The sequence below is a fragment of the Cotesia glomerata genome, linkage group LG9 (assembly GCF_020080835.1).
Source record: "Cotesia glomerata isolate CgM1 linkage group LG9, MPM_Cglom_v2.3, whole genome shotgun sequence".
Taxonomy (NCBI): Eukaryota; Metazoa; Arthropoda; class Insecta; order Hymenoptera; family Braconidae; genus Cotesia; species Cotesia glomerata.
This window is the reverse complement of record NC_058166.1, coordinates 5346758-5368436: the sequence shown is the minus strand read 5'-3', so window position 1 is coordinate 5368436 and position 21679 is coordinate 5346758. Positions and strand designations below refer to the sequence as shown.

General features: G+C 39.3%; 1 protein-coding gene across 1 annotated transcript in view; it reads right to left on the bottom strand.

Moving 5' to 3' along the window:
- Window positions 1-77: 77 nt before the first annotated feature.
- LOC123271510 (odorant receptor 49b-like) overlaps window positions 78-21679 on the bottom strand; it is a 34287-nt gene continuing 12685 nt past the window's right edge. The window contains exons 2-9 of the mRNA XM_044737857.1: window positions 8558-8677; window positions 8309-8426; window positions 7978-8239; window positions 1729-1851; window positions 1563-1653; window positions 1362-1498; window positions 268-400; window positions 78-201 (exon numbers count right to left, since the gene is read on the bottom strand). Coding sequence (XP_044593792.1) covers window positions 151-201; window positions 268-400; window positions 1362-1498; window positions 1563-1653; window positions 1729-1851; window positions 7978-8239; window positions 8309-8426; window positions 8558-8677 — 1035 coding nt within the window. The 3' untranslated portion in view covers window positions 78-150. The remainder of the gene's footprint in view (window positions 202-267; window positions 401-1361; window positions 1499-1562; window positions 1654-1728; window positions 1852-7977; window positions 8240-8308; window positions 8427-8557; window positions 8678-21679) is intronic.

Here is a 21679-nt window from a genome sequence, read left to right as displayed (position 1 = left end):
TTTCAGGTAACTGTAATTATTTAGAATTTTCCAAAATTTATTAAATTAGAAAAAAAAATAAACGTTAAATCAGCAAATTAATAAAAGAACTGAATATTTATTCCATATTGATTGATATCAATTTTTTTATTATTATTTTATGCCCAAAAATTATCTGAGAGACGTCAAAAGTGTAAAGTATGACATTGATGTTTTAATCACCTGAAATGTAGAAATACATTAAAAAAAAAAACATTTCTTATTCAAATCAATAAAAATTGTTTTTACCCTACTAAAACTCTCGCATGACATAGTATACATTTTTCCAGCGGAGAGGATGCATGGTTTTCGGCTGCGCATCATAATAAAAATGCTCAGTTTTTTTGTTCTTGTAGAAATATTATACCACTCTCCTAAGTACCTTCAAATGAAAAATATATGAGAATATTTCAGTATTAAAATTATTTTTTTTATTACATATGCAGGATAAATCCTATCAGCGCTTGTAACGAGGTAAGTAGCTTTTTACTCATTTTATAATTACAACGTGAATCAAATAGCTATTTGGGTGCAATAAGCTTACTTATTGTGCACAAATTGTACTTGACACACACAAATGACGATTAAAGCTCCTAAAATTAATTCTAGTGAAAGATTTAAAGAAATACTAATTTAATAATTTATTATAATCTTTCAACATACACTTCTTTAAAAATTAAGAGAATAAAGAAATTTCTAAATTTTATGGTGATTTTTGATGGGCAGCATTTTAGTAAAAAATGGTCGTAGAGGAGATCGAAAAAAATTTTTAAATTTGAAGATTCTAGTTTTCAGATTTTTCAGCCAAAATTTTTTAAGAGCAATGCTTGTAATGCGATACGAAGAAATATCGAAAAAAAAATTTTTTTTAAAATTTTTATCGATGTTTTTTTGGGTCCATCAGAGACTAAGAAAAATTTTTGCAGCTAAAATACCATGTGTATCTAATTTGACTAAGGATATCAGCAATTAATGGTTATAAAGGCAATTTGTGGACAGTTCCAGAAACTAAAATAAATTTTAAAGCAAACATGTTTTCAAAAATAGATAAACAATTTTTCTCTTTTTTGTTTTCTTGCTTTCAAATTGACGAGTAGTGAAGATAATAAAAAAAAAAAAAATTTTTTTCTTTAAGAAAAATTTGTTTACAAAATTTTTTTCTTCTAATTGTTTCTGACGGAATTTATCGCCGCATTTGTAATGAAAAATAGTATCTGTAACTCGTGCGGTGTTGTCGATTGCCTAACTGAAAGCGAAGTTGAGCACATGATCGAAGTGAAGCAATCAAAACTTGCACATTAGTTGGACAGTATACTATTTCAATAACGAGCTCAAGTAATTACACTAATTGATGAATAGAAAGACTATGATCCAATAACTTTTGGGCTGGCCAACTGAGGAAGAAAAGATGAACAACTTGGCCGATGGAAAATGTACCGAACCTTATCATCTCACTGATTTCATCCATTTTTATTACAGTCTAGAATAAAAATTATAATTTTTAACGATCACAATTATAACACTTACAAATAATATCGACGTACTTGGAATCCTGTAATAGTTAAAGCCAACATATTTATAACTACTATAGCGAATAAGCAACTATTGTAGCTAGATTTAAGAATTTGGCAATACCTTAAACAGATAAATTAAGTTTAGTTAAATTAAAGTGAGGATTAACTAACCAATTAATCCATTACAGCCACCAACTCTAATATGCTGTTATGATCTTTAATACAGCTGATCATTGATTGATGCGCTTTGTTATCCTGAATTATTTTTCTTTGTTTGTTCCATACATATTTATCGTCCACTGCATTTTTCAGCCGATATCTGCAAATTATAAAATGCTTATTAAGGGGGATAGTCACTGTGACAAATTAAAAAAAAATTAGGAAAACGGTTGACCCTGAAGGCCATCCCTGCAACTTCCCGCTAATTCCATACTTAGGCGCTTAAAATTGCACCAATGACGTTTTTGAGCTCTTCGAGCTCAAAAATACAATTTATGGGTTATTTTGAGCTCTCCGAGCTCAAAGAGATTGCTTTCTTATGCTTTAAAGCTCTTCGAGTTCAAAAGTCTGATAGAGATTTGATAAGACACTATTTTTTGAATTTTTAAACCGCAATAACTTTTGAATGAATAAACCGATTTTTACGCGGTTAGAAGCGTTTGACGCAGTTTTTCAAGCCTCACAAAGAATCTTAAATTTTGAATTGATCGCGCTAGAAATTTTGGAGTTATTCCGAAAAAACACTTTTTTCGGTTTTCTTTCGTTCACGATATCTCTCGAACGAATCAACCGATTTTGACCGGACTGGTGGCGATCGACGTGGTTTTTTGAGTTTAAGAGCTGATTAGTTTTTGGAATTGAACCTTTAAGCCGTTTAAAAGTTATTCCAAAAAAACCACATTTGAAAAAAATTTTTTTTTCAGTTTTTTTAAGATTTCTCAAAATCTATTGATCTGAATCGGTCTAAATAGTTTTCAAAATCTAAGTTTGGTCAAGTCCTTTCGAATGGCACCAACCGCGATGAAATCGGTCAAGCCGTTCAAAAGTTATAAGCGGTTTACATACTTTCACACACACACACACACACACACACACACACACACACACACACACACACACACACACACACACACACACACACTCGGGGCAGAAGAGATACTGCTACCGGGCGCGTCTCCCGGAGCGGATGGGAGAACGCTCGCTGTCCTTGGATGACACTTAATCTCTTAGTTGATAAGGTACAGCGGGTAGGAGCCAAGCAAAATAACCAAACAAAATACGCTCCCGTGGACAAAACTCCCCTTTAATGGGTTGGTCGCACTAACTGACCTAACAAGACGATCGTTCTCTGCTGTGACCCACTGGGAGTGACCGGAACCTGTATCGTAGTTTCCGACGATGCAGGCCACGGCTGATGTGAGCTTGCTCTACCGAGGTGTAAGTTGCAGCAGTGGATCAGGAGCCAGCCACTTCGGGCCTTGATCAGGAAGTACGCAGTGAGTGTTAGAGATCGGAATCTTCACCGCTCCGAGCGAGTCTAGTCCGTCCGTGTATTCCGGGACTGGCTAAGTGTCGGCTAGGCCTCAGGGAACTGGGGTAGGAGTACTATCTCCGAGGGTACACCCGTTCCTAGTTATGGCAACCCGCTCCACTCCGTACGATGCGCTGGTAAATCAAAAAAGAATGAGTAAGTTACAGGAAACAAACATGAATAGAAACGGGCTTCATGCTCAACAAGCAGCGATTGAAGCAAGCGCTGACATGAAGAGAACGCAAGCGTTGGAGCGCCTTGAGAAGCTAACCATTGAGCTGCAAGAGTTTGTCCAAACTAAGGTCAATATCCACAAGGAGATAAAGACCAAGACAACCGGTGTGGTCAATGCTCTTGGAAGATTCAAGAAACTGGACGAGGAATGGCAGTCATCACGACGCCGCATTGAAACTGAAACTGAGACGGAAGAAGCAATGGACACTGGAGCCGACGGTGACGGTGAATCTGCTGCTGAGGACAAGGGTGAAACTGACACAAGGTCTGGAAAGAGAAAGGACCGAGATTCGCCAGAGTCAACCGACAAAGTCACAAAGAAGAAGGACTTGAAAAAAAGCCCTCTCCAACGACTGGCAGGGCAAGGCGACGAACCCAAGAAGACGACTGACTGGGAAAAAGTACAGTCTAAGAAGGAGAAGAGAAGGCTAGCTAGAGAGCAACTCTCAAAACAGCCGCCGAAGGAGCCCAGGCCAGAGCCTAAGCAGAAAAAACCACGCAAATGGATCAGACCCGACGCACTGATCATCCGCCCGGCCGAGAAAACAAAGTATGCCGAGATTCTGCGTCGTATAAAGCAGGACGTCCCAGATGAGCAGGTTCGTTTAACTGTGGATAAGATCAACAAGACCAGAAGTGGGGACTTGTTGATCACGATTTCGAGGAAGAGCACTGACAAAGGCCAAGGTCTGCAAAAGACGATCGCGGACATCCTTAAGGAGGAGGCCAAAGTGATTTGCAAAGGGCCACAGGAGACCATCGAGATCCGAGATGTCGATGACGACACGACGAAAGAGCATATTCAGACCGCTCTAAAGAGGGAAGCTGGAGAAAGTTGTGAAATCCCACTAGAGGCAATCAAGATCCGTAAAGCCTTTAGGGGTACACAGACAGCCACAGTGTCACTACCAGCAGCTGCAGCACAAAAGTTACTGGAGGGAAACTGCAAAATAAGGATAGGCTGGTCTAATTGCCGAATGAGAGCAACGAAGAGACCCATACAATGCTTCAAATGCTGGCACTTTGGGCACTTCGGATCGCAGTGCAAAAGCGAAGTCGACCCGTCTAAACTCTGCATAAGGTGCGGAAAAGAAGGACACAAAATTGCTGATTGTAAAAATCCAGCTAAATGTGCACTGTGCTTTGAACGGCACGGCGTAGAAAAGGCGGCTCACCATGCAGGCACGAACAGATGCCCCATCTTCCAAGAAGCGCTCCAGAAGATAACGAAGCCAAGAACATGAAGATAGTGCAGCTCAACCTCAATCATTGTGAGGCTGCGCATGACCTGATCATGCAAACTGTGCGCGAATTAGAGGCAGATGTAGCACTTATAAGTGAGCCTTATAGACATCTGAGTAACCAACCCTGGGAATCTGACAGCACTAACAAAGCCGTCATCTGGTCCTGCGGTAAATGTCCTTTTCAGAGAACAGTCAACAATAAAGAAGCTGGCTTTGTAGCAGCATGGGTAGATGGCATCCGCTTCTACAGTTGCTATGCACCACCTAGTCTCTCTAATGACCATTTTGAAGACTTCCTTGATCGGCTAACTGAGGACGCAAGAAAACACTTTCCCGTGGCAATAGCTGGTGACTTCAATTCCTGGGCAACAGACTGGGGGAGCAAGTTCACTAATACACGTGGAAAAGCACTTCTCGAGGCAATGGCCACTCTGGACGTGATCCTTCTTAATACCGGTGATACGCCAACGTATACTAAAGGAGAGGCAAACTCAACTGTCGACCTTACATTTGTCAGCAGTTGCTTAGCTCGAAGAGGTTTTTCTTGGAAAGTATTGAACATCTATACAGCCAGCGACCATAGTGCGATACTATGGGAAATATCAACTGGCCAGAAACTAACAAGAGACAACAGGAGCACTAGCGCGGTTGGGTGGAAAGTTAAGTCTCTCGACCCCACTGCTTTAGTAGTAGCCTTAGACTGCAATCCGATCATCGTAGAAACTGCTGAAGAGAAGACCAAGGACCTAATGAGAAGAGTCACCCAGGCTTGCGACGCTAGTATGTCTCGGAAACGTCGCATAAATTCAAGACCTTCAATGCACTGGTGGAACGATCACATTAGAATTCTACGCTCAAAGTGTCTTAAAAAAAGAAGAAAGTCTCAGCGTGGCTACAGACGATCTAACTCCGCAGAGCTGTTGGCAGAGTATAAAAAGGCCCGTCGAGAACTGAACAGAGCCATCAAAGAAAGCAAAAGACGTTGCTGGAAGGAACTGGTCGCAGAAGTTGAGAAAGATCCATGGGGCAGACCGTATAAGGTGGTTATGACCCACTTGAAATGCCAACCAATGCCATCACCTACGTGTCCACAACTCCTAGAGAAGATTGTTACTACGTTGTTTCCCCAACAGCTGGTATTCACCTGCAAGTTGGAGCAGCTCAATTCTGAAGACATCCCAACTATCACGTTGGACGAGTTGATAGAGGCAGGAAATCGAGTAGGGAATAATAAGGCGCCGGGATTGGACGGAATTCCTAATATTGCTCTGAAATCAATCCTTAGGGCAGCACCAACATTATTCCTGGACGTTTACGATACATGCCTGAAGGAAGGGACTTTTCCCCAGAAGTGGAAACAGCAACGGCTAGTGTTACTTCCGAAGGGGAAAAAGCCGCCGGAAGAACCGTCATCCTACCGACCACTCTGCATGTTAGACACGGCCGGCAAGATATTCGAGCGCATAATTCATCAGAGAATAGAGGCTTTAGTCGATCCACTCCTAGCAGAGAACCAGTTTGGTTTCCGAAAAGGACGGTCAACTCTGGATGCTATCAAATTGGTTGTTGATATAGCCAAGGATGCAATCGCCGGAACGAGATGGAAAGGTGGAAAGAAGAAATACTGCTTGGTGGCTGCTTTGGACATCAAGAATGCCTTCAACTCCGCTAACTGGGACTGCGTTATGCGGGCTCTAGAAGAAAAAAATATACCAGGATACCTTCGCAGAATAGTAGCGAGCTATTTCACGAACAGGCTCCTGAAATATGACACGACGAATGGTATGGAAGTGTACGAAATCTCCGGAGGAGTGCCACAGGGATCAGTCTTAGGTCCTCTGCTATGGAACATCATGTATGATGGCCTCCTGAGAATAGCATTGCCTACGGGAGTCAAACTTGTAGCATATGCGGATGACGTAGCTGTCGTGATTGTCGCAAAGCACCTCGAAGAGATAGAAATGGCATTTGATATTACATTCAGACGAGTCAATTTGTGGATGAACATGATGAACTTGCAACTAGCCAAGCATAAAATCGAGGCAGTGCTCATCACTAGTAGAAAAACGGTAGAAACCATCAAGTTGAGAGTCGGAGAACAAGAAATCACATCACAACCATTTATCCGTTATCTGGGAGTGATGCTGGATGCACGACTCAACTTCAAACAGCAGGTGGAACATGTCAGTGCCAAAGCGTCAGTAGTGAGGGCTAGTCTCGCACGGCTGATGCCTAACATCGGAAGCCCAATGCAGAGCAGGAGGCTACTATTGTCATCAGTAGTCACATCAGTGCTCACTTACGGAATATCCATTTGGGCTGATGCACTGGAAACCCAAGAATCATGGAGAAAAGCTGGACCAATATACCGACTGAGTGCCCTACGAGTAGCTAGTGCCTTCCGCACTATATCAGAAGAAGCAGTGTGCGTCATTGCTGGAACCCTACCTCTTAGAGTTCTAGCAGAGGAAAGACGGGCCCTTTACCAACGAAAAAGGTCAACTGCACTGAGCCCGGAAGAACTTAGAATTGAAGAACGGCAGAAGAGCATAGGCCGATGGCAACTACAATGGGATGCTGTAGAGAAGGGTAGGTGGACGAACCGTCTCATACCTCGGATCGACATTTGGCTTAACCGGAATCACGGTGAGGTCAATTACTATTTTACGCAGATGTTGTCGGGACATGGGTGTTTTCGAGAGTATCTACACCGCTTTAAGCACGATGACTCGTCGGAGTGCCCGTCCTGCCCAGGAGCTGCTGAAGACGCGGAGCACGTCTTCTTTGTATGTCCTCGTTTCGATCCACAGCGTGAAGAACTGGAGAGGATCCTGAACCAGAGAATGCAACCAGATTCACTAGTAGAAGCAATGTTGTCATCAGAAGCTGCCTGGAACACTACCAACACGTTTGCAACAGAAGTCCTTAAAGACTTGCGTTCCACCGAAAGAAAAAGAGCAAATAGCAGAAGATAGAAGGAAGATAGTTAACACCTTAGCCACCAGAAGGAAGAGCAGTAGCTAGATCCTCCCTTCACGAAGTAATGCCTGACGGCGGTTTCCATGAGGGATTAGAGGAAAGAAGGAAAAGGGGTTTAGGGTTTAGTGGGTAGGGGCGTTAGTGTCGAGTTAGTATGACGCTGCGTCGAGTCGCCACATATCCAGGCCAAACAGCTATGCCTAGAATCCGTAAAAAGGATTCCCCCCCCTACAAAAAAAAAAAAAAAACACACACACACACACACATACATACAGACTCCGTGACAACCTCGCGGGGATAGTCAGGGAAGCTTCCTGTGACCTTCAAACGTCGAGATCTGATGCAAACTCGATTTTTGCAAAACGGGGTGAAAACAATAACTTCCCGATTTTCGAAAATCTTCGATTTTCTTAGCGGGAAGTTAAAAATATATCTTTTGCTTTTAAAAATTACATACCCAACAACTGCAAACATGCTGCAGGCATGACCAACGAAGTTAGCGTACAAAGAATCAAATGCAACGATAATAGTTGAAGGAAATGGACTAATTATATATGCGTGAATCAAAATTGGTACTTCGTACTGCACTGGATCCACAAAATATTCTGTTTGATACAAAGATAACTGCGGCCTTGATTCATTGAGTGGTACATAATAATCAAGTATTTTTGGAACCATGGGTGTAGCCAAAAACATCGCCGTAACAACATAAATGAAATCTTTATTTGTAAATAATGTTATTTATCGCTTTGAATGTATCTGAAGCTCAACGACTGAACGTCACTTACATACGTAGGAATGGGTAATTTTACGATTTTGATTTCCATAGTCACGTAAGATTTTTAATTCTTCTTCTGTCATCGGAGATTCCCAATCCGTTTGAATTGTTGTTAACAGTATTTTTATCTTAAATCAAAAATTTCATTCGATTGGAGAACAAACTTCTGATTTCTAAAAAACTGTTGCAGAAAATTTCAATTCTCTGCAAACATTTTTAGAGAAATGATACTTATATAGATTTAATTTGCCGAATCAACCTTGTCTATATTGTAAAGACAATTGCACATCTTTACGATAGTCAAAGAGTGTAATGCGAAGATTGGTGCGCATTCAACAACTCTATTTATATCTCCCCATGATGTTATCAGCCGTATGATCTTCAAATATGGAACAAAAAATGAAGATTATTATTAGAATGATTTGATATTTAAAACTGGAGAGGAATTGGAAAAAAATTAATAAAATTAGAGCATTACAACTATTTTATTCGATTTCAGGTCGAAATGAAATCTCAATTTTTTTATAAAATTTAAGCGAAAATCCTCAAAATTTTAACTTATTTATTTCCTTTTGTAAGTATTTTTATAACATTTTACTTACTTTTGACTTTTTTTAGCTTAGTTACGATTGATTTAAAGTTATTTCAAACACACCCACCCACACACACACACACACACACACACACACACACACACACACACACACACACACACACACACATACACAATTTTTGAAAATTTTTAATTTTCTTAGCGGGAAGTTAAAAAACCTAGAATTTTAGCAAAAAATAATAAGTAAATTTTAAGTTTTTAAAATTTAGATAGGGGAGGGTGGAGCAGAGCGGCCCCCCTAAGCCGCTTATTATTTTTTGTGGTTTTTTAACATCTTATTAGTTTACCTTGGCTCTACAATGAACGACTTTACCAAAATTTTGGAAAAATTCTTGAAAAAAAATTTTTTTTTCTGGGACATAACGGCCTCCACCAAAAAATGGTAAAAAAAAAAAATTTTTTTCTGAGACATAACGGCCCCCACCAAAAAATGATACAAAAAAAATTTTTTTTCCACCATTAAAAATAGTTTGAAAAATATAAAAGTATTTTCTTATTTTTATCACTCTATAGATTTCATAGTCATTTGAAAAATAACTGCTATACCTGATGCACCTCGTTTCTTTCCGCCCTTAACCTCTTTTATTTTCTAAAAAATAATTATAATTATAATGGTTATTCAATTGCCATGAAAATCATCATACTCCTGCTAAAGTTAAATTTGAAATTGCCGCTGAAACGTAAAAGATTCCTGTGCGGGAATCAATGACGATTATTCTGAAGAATATATTTGTCACTATTGTGAAAACTAATTAATTGATTGTAAATAATTTACATTTGAGACTTAATTTTAAAATATTAATATTATTACGTTTTCGAAAATTCATCATTAATAATAATTAATAATTTAATAATTGTAAATAATTTACATTTAATGTTTTGTTTAAAGATTTTAATTTTTTTACGTTTTATGAAGATTTATTTTAAATAATCTGTCACAGGGTTTTTATTCCCTGTGTGCGTCCCTCCCTGCGCCTAAATTTGGCAACAGATCCACACTCGGTGTGTCTCTGAATTTATTATTTTATATTGATTTATGAATTTATTTATTGAACTTAATATTATTAGTATTATTTATATTTGAAATTTCTAATATTATGGTTATTAATTTAAGAATTAATTTTATCTTTATTTCAGACATTTATAATGAATTATTTGTAATTTATTATTATTATTATTATTATTTGTGTGCATTGCCGTAAATCATTGGCATATAGTACCTAATTTTACTATGAGTGATAAATCATAGCCTTTACTCGCACGGGTGAGGCCCTACAATATCGATCGCGAGCAAAGAGTTCATTGAATTAGGGAAAATGGCTAGAGAGGCCCTTGTTGTCGAACACGAGGCCTCGAACGGTTTACGGTGACAAAAATTGAGCAGACACGCGGTGGCCCGCTTGGTGTGAGGTAGGCACGCGGGACCTCCGCTATTGTAAGGAGTGTGGATTTGGCGCCTTGGTTTGAGTTTCCTTTTCTGGTGAGTACTCACAAGTTGAGATCAATTAATATCCGCACACCGCTGTCTCCTGGCTTAAATAAGTTATTCTTTTACTGTCCAATTAAAATCATTATCGATTGATCGGGTCGATCCCGTAGCGAGTAAGGGTTATCATAAGGAAATACTTGTACCTGTCCCGAAAGCCGCGTGTTGGGTCCTCGATACGGCCAGCAATTTTTATAATTAGTATTGTCAAATTAGGTTTAGTATTTTGCGTCATTGACAATTATTATTGTCAAACATTAACTATCATTACAAGTATTATTTTCAAGCGCAATTCAGATTTAATATTCTTAAATTTTAATTACTGTTACGATTATTGTTTTGATTGCGGTTATTATTATTCTCGAACGCAATATTGTAAAATAAGTTGAAGAAAAATTTATATGTTAACCACGAATTCCATAAAGGATTTATTTTGTTATTTAAAGGATAAATTTAGTTTTAAGTAACTTCGTTTTTGAATAAATAATTTATTTATTTTTATTGAAATTTTCTGATCCATTAATAATTAATGTATGAAAGCTGATTCCCGGATTCCTTTCCTATGACTCATCTTCCTAGTTCAATTCGTAAATATAAAATATTATTTTATAATTAATTATTCATTATTTCTAATTGTAAATTCTATCTTGACCTTGACTTTAGTTACTTTGAGATTTACCTTTTCATTCGCATTAGTTTAAATCGTTAATTGATTGTCCGGCGCAGCCCCTGGAATTTTTATTATTTTTGGTAATTTTCATAAAAAATTACCTGGCGTCCAAATGTGCACTAACCCAGCCTGAGGGGTTTCCGGGTTAATTTTATTATATGTTTAAAAAGGGCGAGCGTAAAATACCCTACCCAGCCGATATCTCCGCCATCGGTCGAATTTAGTTAAATTTTGGGGAAAAGTATTGTTACAAATCTAACAATTAATAATTTTCTTAGGATTTAATAATATAAAATAGATAATTTATCAATTTTAAATAATTTACATTTGATGTTTTGTTAAAAGATTTTAATTTTGTTACGTTTTATTAAAATTTGTTATAAATAATCGAACAATTAATAATTTTCTTAGGATTTAATAATATAAAATAGATAATTTATCAATAGATAATTTTATTGCTTTTTTAAAGATTTACAATTAAGTGCAATGAGTTCAATACAATCATACAAATTATAAAATTATAAGTACATATAAAGTAAAGAGTTTAAATTTGTTAATGTTCAATAATCGATTCTCTCAGTTCACAAAGTGTTACTATATAATTGTAGACGTTCAATAGTTCACCAGGTTTACTAAGTTGCAGGATGGAAACCAGATTTGCGTTGTTCATGAGACTTGGGATGATTTTAAGGAATTTAGATCTGATTTCAAGGTATGAGGGACAGGACAACAGGAAGTGGACAAGCGAGTCATTTTCACCAGAGTTGCAGGTCGGACAGGATTTCAGTGGATTGAACTTAGATGTCTTTCCATTGATGTAGATACTGAAACCGTACACACTAGTAGTACGAAGTTGAGCAAAAACTTTCTTGACGTGTAGAGGTACGTTGCTGGCTAGATATAAGTTACTGCCTTTTTCAAGTGCTGCAGGGGATTCTAGATATGCCATATTATTTACTTGGTTTTGGATCTGCGACGTCAGGTTCTCTTTGTATTTGCGCAGAAAAAATTTACCAGCACGTTCCCAGACTTTGGGGTCAGAGGAGTCAACAATCCATAAATGGAATTCATTTACATTTTTTATGAAATTATAGATTAAAGAGAACCAATTATACTCTGGAGAAGTAAGACCATTTTTGTGTAGTGTTATCTGTTTTTTTAGGCAAATCAGTGGTAGTCTATCTCCATCCATACTAAAAATTTTTACAATCCATCCCCAGGTACAGCTCCAGATGTTGTATGATAGGTCTACACAATTAACTTCGTATTTAGTTAAAGCATTGGAGGTACATCGCTTGAGGTATAAAACTGATTTGTAGAATTCCGTGAGAACGGCTTCAATCTGTTGTAAATATCTGAGCGCCCAAATTGGGGAAGCATATAAGGCCAGAGAGGAAACCATACTATCGAAGATTGAGTCGATACTCTCCATGCTGCTCATTTTTGATCTACATATGTATTGTAGCGATGACCGCGCCGCTTGCTATTCTCGACTTCTTGATTGCACATTGTAAGGCCAAACGACCAAATCCGGATGATGAGATAGGAATTCCTAAGTACGTGTTGCACTTAATTTTAAATCTTTAAGAAAGGAATAAAATTATCTATTATCTATAATTTATTAATTGTAAATAATTTACATTTAATGTTTTGTTTAAGCATTTTAATTTTGTTACGTTTTATGAAAATTTGTTATAACTAATCAAACAATTAATAATTTTCTTAGGATTTAATAATATAAATAATAAATAATTTAATAATTGTAAATAATTTACATTCGAGACTTTATTTGAAAATAAAGTTTGGTGAAAAAAAAAATTTTTTAATAATTTTGTAATAATTTGGTAAAAAAAAAAATTTTTTTTTTATTAAATTTTGAAGGGGGGCCGTTATACCCCAGGTATAATATATTAGCTCTGTAAATTAACTTAACATTAAATATTTATTTATACCGGATCTGGGTGTTGAAAAGAAATTATAAACACTGATTCGTGGTTTTCTCGTTTATTATATAAAATATCACAGTTTAAAATTAGTGAACACTTGACTCTTAATAACTATCATAAATTTAACTTCTTAATTTATTTGAACTATTTAATTAAGTAATCCGAGAATTATTATTAAATTAAGTATTTGAAAGTACTGTAATTATAATCATAAAGACGAGTTATCAATATGTTGGCACCATACACAAATATCGATTTAAGGTTTAATACGAGCGTTGAGTTAGTCAATTTTACCAAGATTTGAATACGAGCTCAGATTTAATTAATTGCATGAGTTTGTTGATCTATTATTTTATCACAATAAAAATTATTAATGACGCGACAATAGTTAGTACGAGCGATGATACGAGTGAAGAGCACGGAGGAGAGTCAGAACGCGAACTGAACTCAGCAGTCACAAGAGAGGCTTGAATAAAGGCAAGAGATTATAAGATTATTTGCATACCTGGTGATCAGTGACGTCACCTCATCCAGGTATGACAACGACTTGAACTGAAGACAATTTTAATTAATGAGTCATGCAGGTATTATATTATTAAGACTGAATATTATTTAATCTCTTGTGAATGCTGATTCAAAATGTAAAATAATTTATATAGTATATAAAGCATGATCCTGAGATAACGGCATAACAACAATCGAGAGGTTACGTTTTTAATTATTATTATTAACCAATTCATTATTATTAAATTATTATGAAGGACACGAAATTGGTACCTGAATTTCCGATGGTGGAGAATTGTCCTGGATGAGTTGTTGAGTAGATTTGTACAAGATGCACTGGATACTTGGAATTCCGTTATGAACACTTTATAAATACTGAGCACGTGTAGTTAGCCACCGCGTGTAGATTAATTGTGCCGGTTGGCGCGTAATCGTCTATCTGCCTCGGGGAGTTGACTATCAGGGTGCGCGTCAGTCGCAGCACCACTGATGCAGTAGAGTGCGAATTTACCAAGTGTTCTGGCGCGAACATTTGGTATTTACGCAACAAGCTCAAAAATATATAAAGATATCAAATTTATGATAATTTGGTAAAAAAAAAATTAGGAAAACGGTTGACCCTAAAGGCCATCCCTGCAACTTCCCGCTACCTCCATACCTAAGTGCTCAACAATTCACTTATTTTTTAAGCTCTTCGAGCTCAAAAATATAATTTTTGTGTAATTTTGAGCTCTCCAAGCTCAAATTAATCGCTGTTCTGTGCTTTTGAGCTCTTCAAGCTCAAAAGGCTAATGGAAGTTTTATAGAACACTATTTTTTGAATTTTCAAACCGCAATAACTTTTGAATGAATTAATCGATTTTTTCGTGGTTTACGGCATTCAACGCAGTTTTTTGAAAAATTTTTAAGCGTAAACTAGTCAGACAAAAAATTTCATAGAAATTCTGAAAAAAACATTTTTTTCGACAACGATATCTCACGAACAAACCAACCGATTTTGACCGGGCTGGTGGCAATCGACGTGGTTTTTTAAGGCTTAAGAGCTGATTAGTTTTTGAAATTGATCGGTTCAGCCGTTTAAAATATATTTCAAAAAAACAAATTTTTGGAAATTTTATTTTTGAGATTTCTCAAAATTGATCGACTCAAATTCTGTAAATTATTATCAGAATTTTAGGGGCAAAGGAATTCTTCAGAACGCCGCTTATTTTGATTGAATCAGATGATCCGTTCAAAAGTTATGAGAGATTTATATACATACACACACACACACACACACACACACACACACACACACACACACACACACACACACGCATACTTGGGGCAAAGGAGAAACTGCTACCAGGCGCGTCTCCCCGTAGCGGATGGGAGAAGGCTCGCTGTACCTAGTACAGAGGGTAGGAGCCAAATAAAATACGTTCCCGTGGACAAAACTCCCCTTTAATGGGTTGGTCACACTAACTGACCTAACAAGACGATCGTTCCCTGCTGTGACCCACTGGGAGTGACCAGAACCTCGTGTCGTAGTTTCCGACGATGCAGGCCACGGCTGATGTGAGCTTGCTCTGCCGAGGTGTAAGTTGCAGCAGTGGATCAGGAGCCAGCCACTTCGGGCCTTGATCAGGAAGTACGCAGTGAGTGTTAGAGATCGGAATCTTCACCGCTCCGAGCGAGTCTAGTCCGTCCGTGTATTCCGGGACTGGCTAAGTGTCGGCTAGGCCTCAGGGAACTGGGGTAGGAGTACTATCTCCGAGGGTACACCCGTTCCTAGTTATGACAACCCGCTCCACTCCGTACGATGCGCTGGTGAATTTAAAAGTATGAGTAAAATTCAGGAAAACAACAATAGTGAAAACGGGCCTCATGCCCAACAAGCAGCGATTGAAGCAAGCGCTGAAATGAAGCGGTCGCAAGCGTTGGAACGCCTTGAAAAGCTGACCAGTGAGCTAAATGACTTCATCCAATCTAAGGTCAATATCCACAAGGAGATTAAGACCAAGATGACCAGCGTAGCCAATGCCCTCCAGAGATTCAAGAAACTTGATGAAGAATGGCGTTTAACAGTACGACGAACTTCTCGCACTACACCGGAGAGAAGCATTCAAGCAACTGTCGGGAATGAAGAAGCAATGGACACTGGAGCCGAAGGTGACGGTGAATCAGTCGCGGAAGACAGAAGCAGAACTAGCAGCAAGTCAACTAAGAGAAAAGATCGATCTTCTCCGGACCCAACGATCAGCCAAGTTGTGAAGAAAAAGGACCTGAAACCAAGCCCTCCGAAAAACACGGCAGTGCAGAACGCCGGAAAAAAAGAGGTGACTGAATGGCAGAAGGTCCAATCCAAGAAGGAGAAGGAGCAAGCGAGAGAGCGGTTACCAAAATAACCGGTGAACAAATCTCGGCCGGAGCCTAAGCGGAAAAAACCGCGAAAATTCACCAAACCAGATGCCTTAATTATTCGACCCGTTGAGAAGGCAAAATATGCCGAGATACTGCGTCGGATTAAAAAAGATGTCCCACCAGATCAGACCCGTGACGTCGTTGACAAGGTTCAAAAGACGAATGATGGGAATATGCTCATTACGCTTTCCAGAAAGACCGCAGACAAAGGACAAGCTTTGCTGAAGACCATCAAGAGCATCCTTAAAGAAGAAGCGCAAGTCATCTGTAAAGGCCCAAAGGAACAGCTTGAAATCCGGGACATTGACGACGAAACAACTAAAGACGATGTCCGGAAGGCCTTACAAGAGGCAGCTGGAAATGACTACGAAATACCTGAAGATGTCATTAAAATTCGTCCGACCTACAGAGGTACTCAAACTGCTTCGGTACGATTGCCAGCAGCAATAGTGCAGAAGATACTCGGAAAGACAGGCAAAATAAGGATTGGCTGGATAAATTGCCGTGTCAGAGCAGTTAAGATACCACTACGATGCTATAAGTGCTGGCACTTTGAGTACACTACTGCCCAATGTAAAAGCGAAGTCGACCGATCTGGGCTTTGCATCAAATATGGGCAAACAGGTCATCAAGCTGCTCAATGCCCAAATAAAGTGAAATGTGCGTTATGTGCGGAAAAACCTGGCTCTCAGGACACTGCTCACCGGTCTGGTTCTGACCGATGCCCAGTCTTCCAAGAAGCACTCCAGAAGCTGACAAATAAACGAACATGAGGATACTGCAGCTTAACATCAATCACTGCGAAGCTGCGCATGACCTGCTTATGCAGACAGTACGGGAATTAAAGCTTGACATTGTGCTTTTATCGGAGCCATATAAACATTTAGCTGGACAACCTTGGGAGACGGATATCACCACGAAAGCTGTGATCTGGGCTTGTGGTAAGCTCCCTTTCCAGAGTATAGCTACCAATGGCAGCGCTGGCTTTGTAGCAGCATCAGTAGATGGCATCCGTTTTTACAGCTGCTACGCACCACCTAGCCTCTCAATTGCTGAGTTTACTGACTTCTTGGATCGACTGACCGAGGACGCGAAGCAACATCATCCAGTGGCGATAGCCGGGGACTTTAACGCCTGGGCAGTGGACTGGGGCAGTAAGCAGACTAATGCACGAGGAAGAGAGCTGCTAGAAGCTCTTTCTACACTAGATGTAGTCTTGCTCAACAGTGGTGACACGCCGACCTACACCAAAGGTGACGCAAGCTCGATTGTAGACGTCACTTTTGTCAGTACCAGCCTTGCTAAAGGTAACTCTAACTGGAAGGTACTGGACATCTATACTGCCAGTGACCATCATGCGATACTCTGGGAAACGTCAAACGACCAGAACCTCAGGGGGCCTATCAAGCAATTTAACACCGTCGGTTGGAAGGTGAAATCTTTTGACCCAGAAGTATTGCTAACAACCCACTATTTTTACAAATATAAATAATGCTGTGAAGCGGGAAAGAATAGGAGTTACGGTAATTATTACGTGAAGCGTTCCACATTCACGTAACAGGATATTGGTAGGAAAGGATTGACTGGATGTGCAGAAGAACATACTAAGGCCCTGATGATACGAGTAACACAAGCTTGTGATGCCAGTATGCCTCGCAAACGTGTTATGAATTCGAGACCTGCGGTACACTGGTGGAATGATCATATCAGCAACCTCCGTAAAGAGTGTCATCGAAAGAGAAAAATATCTCAGCGTGGCTATCAACGACCTAACTCTGCAGTGCTGATCGCAGAGTACAAAAAAGCTCGTTGTGAACTTAATAAGGCCATAAAAGAGAGCAAAGGAAGATGCTGGAAAGAGCTTATATACGAGGTCGACAAAGACGTGTGGGGTGGGCCGTATAAGGTGGTCATGACGCACCTGAAGAAACAACAAATGCCGTCACCTACGTGTCCCCAACTCCTTCAGAAAATCGTCACTGCGTTGTTTCCACAGCAACACAGTCTCAATTATCAGTCAACGCAAGGTGAACTAGACAACATTCCACCTGTCACTGAAGAAGAATTGTTGGAGGCCTGTAATCGGGTAGGAAATAATAAAGCGCCGGGATTGGACGGAATCCCTAATATAGCCTTGAAAACCATCATAAAGGCAGCACCAACATTATTTCTAGACGCTTACAACGCATGCCTCAAGGAGGGGACTTTTCCTCGTAAGTGGAAACAGCAATGGTTAGTACTTTTACCTAAAGGAAAGAAACCGCCAGAAGAACCGTCATCTTACCGACCACTCTGCATGCTAGATACGGCGGGTAAGATATTTGAGCGTATCATCTATCAGCGAATAGATGCAGTAGTCGACCCACTCTTGGCAGACAACCAATATGGATTCCGGAAAGGACGATCAACCCTGGACACGATCAACCTGGTTGTTAATATGGCCAAAGAGGCAATCGCAGGAACTAGATGGGAGGGTGGAACGAAGAAGTACTGCCTGGTGGCTGCCTTGGACATCAAAAATGCTTTCAATTCCGCTAATTGGGACTGCATCATGCAAGCTCTCGATGAGAAGAACGTGCCAACATATCTTCGCAGACTAGTGATTAGCTATTTTACAGATAGAGTGCTGAAATACGATACAAAGAATGGTCCGAAAGAGTATGATATAACCAGTGGTGTGCCACAGGGCTCTGTTCTTGGTCCACTTCTGTGGAATATCATGTATGACGGGCTCCTGAGACTGAAGCTTCCAAGATGTGTCAAACTGGTAGCGCATGCGGATGATGTTGCCGCAGTGATCGTCGCCAAACACCTCGACGAGATTCAACATCTGTTTGACATCACTTTTGAGAAGATCAACCAGTGGATGGATACAGTGAACCTACAACTGGCCAAGCAGAAGACCAAAGCAGTGCTTATTACCAGCCGAAAAGAAGTTGAAACAATTAAGCTAAAAGTCGGTGACCGAGAAATCACATCACAACCTCATATACGATATCTGGGAGTGATGCTTGATGCCCGACTCAACTTCAAGCAGCAAGTGGAACACGTCTGTACGAAAGCGTCAGTAGTGAGAGCTAGTCTCGCACGATTGATGCCGAACGACGGAGTCCCAAAACAGAGCAGGAGGCTACTTTGTCATCAGTAGTCACATCGGTGCTCACCTACGGAATATTCCTTTGGGCTGACGCACTAGAGGTGCAAGATTCATGGAGAAAAGCTGGACCAATATATCGTATGAGTGCCCTACGAGTTGCAAGCGCGTTTCGAACAATATCAGAGGAAACAGTGTGTGTCATTTCCGGAACTTTGCCGCTCAGAGTCCTAGCTGAGGAAAGACGGAACCTTTACCAACGAAAGAGGACAACCACACAAAGTGCCGAGGAACTTAGAGCTGAAGAACGGCAGAACAGCATCGCACGATGGCAATCGCAGTGGGACGCCGCGACAACAGGGAGATGGACACACCGTCTCATACCGAAGATCGACGTTTGGCTAAACCGAAGTCATAGTGAGGTTAATTACTATCTGACGCAGTTGTTGTCAGGACATGGATGTTTTCGGACGTATCTTCACTGCTTCAAGCATGATGATTCACCGGAGTGCCCGTCCTGCCCAGGAATCAATGAAGACGCGGAGCACGTTTTCTTTGAGTGCCCACGATTTTACCCACAGCGAGATGAACTATAGATGATCCTAAAGAAGAAAATCCAACCAGAGACAATAGTAGAAGCAATCTTGTCATCAAGAGCTTCCTGGAATGCCATCAGCACATTTGCAACAGAAGTCCTTATAGACTTGCGTTCCATCGAAAAAAGAAGAGCAAATGACAACAACTAGAAGAAAGGTAAAATAACACCTTAGCTACCAGAAGAAAGAGTAGTAGCTAGATCCTCCCCTCACGAAGTAATGCCTAACGGCGGTTTCCATGAGGGATTAGGGGAAAGAGGAAAAGGGGTTTAGGATTTAGTGGGTAGGGCCGCTAGCGTCGAGTTTTAGTATGACACTGCGTCGAGTCGTCACATATCCAGGCCAAACAACTATGCCTAGAATCCGTAAAAAGGATTCCCCCCCCCCTTAAAACAAAAAAAAACACACACACGCACACACACGTACACGCACACACACACACACACACACACGGTGACATCACTGCGGAAATAGTCAGGAAAGCTTTCTAGGACCTCAAAACGTCGAGATCTGATGAAAACTCGATTTTCGAAAAACGGGGTGAAAACAATAACTTCCCGATTTTTGAAAATTTTCAATTTTCTTAGCGGGAAGTTAAAAAGAAAATATTTTTAGACCAAATTTTGAAGGGGCCGTTATACCCCAGAGGGCCATATACCCCACCCTCCTCTCTAAAATTAGAAAGAGTGTGAAAATTCGTCCAATGAGGCACGGAACACGGGTTTATCATACACTGTATTCGTGCTCGTAACCCGTGCCTCGGGCGAATGAAATATCTGCACGGGTGTAGTGTATGCATAGACCCATGTCCCGTGCCTTATCGGACGAATTTTCAGTTCCAATTAAAAATAGATAAATTATTATTTTTATGTATTTGCCGGCATTTTTACAATTTTCAGAGTTTCAGTTTTGAGATTCACTATAAGTTTTTGAGATTTAGACCTTTTCTCAAAAAGTTTTCAGCACTCCTAGATCGAAATCCTTTTTTTCGTGAATTTTTCCCATTTTTCAACTTTAAACCCCGCTACATTTTTTCTAATAAAAATTTCGAATTGAGCAAAAGTTTTTTTTTAAAAAGACACTTTTAGCTACAACTTTCGTCCCAAAAATTTTTCACTGACACCAATGAGTCATTTGATAAAAATTTCCAAAGTTTAAAAATCACAAATTATGCAATAAATGACACTTTTTGATTCATTTTTTTTACTTATGGAAAAATGGAAGATTTATTGATTTTTCTTTCGAAAGTTTGAAAAGTTGAAGTCAAACCTAATAGGAAATTTTCTGGGCTACAATTTTGGTCCTGAAGTAACTTATCGTAGGGCCACTAGTTTCAGAAAAACAGTCGAATTAATCATAATCGGATAAAATTTATACTTTTTTTGATTAATCGACGATATCTCTGAAACTAATGGAGCTACAAAAATTTTTACTGATTACAACAATGTTCCTCGGAAAAAATCGTGCTAGATTCAACAAAAATCCGTTGTAGTATCTACTAAATGATCATCCAAATAATAAATAAAAAAAAAGTCCGTTTTGAAAAAATATTTTTCTCATAGAATTTAGAAGAATTAAAAAAAATAAAGTTTCAAATAAACATAAGTGGCATTAACTTTATTTTTCTGTCATTTTTATCAAAGATGAACGAAAAAAGCTATTAAAAATTTATTTTAATCAGGGGTTAATGACAGTGATAAATTCTATTTTGAAGCGTTTAACTACAGTGTCGATAATTCTCACTAAGTTATCTTACAGTCTTCTTCTACCGAAAACTCAGGTAAGATTTTATTTAAAAAAATGCCACGTCAGATTGCTGTAAACGTCCTAGCAGGATTTGCATTGATTTTGGGCATCAATGCAGCACTAGCCGATCTACCAACGAACTGAGTAAAATTTGGTGGAACGGTAAGTATAACCCATTGGTCACCCAAAGTGTGTTGTCGATCGAATGTAGACTCGGTGAGTTTGGTTTTTTAGGGAAAATTACTGCATTGACATGAGCAATATTTTCTGCATTAAAATCGAATGACGATACAGTCAAATATTACCCATTTTAGTTGACAATA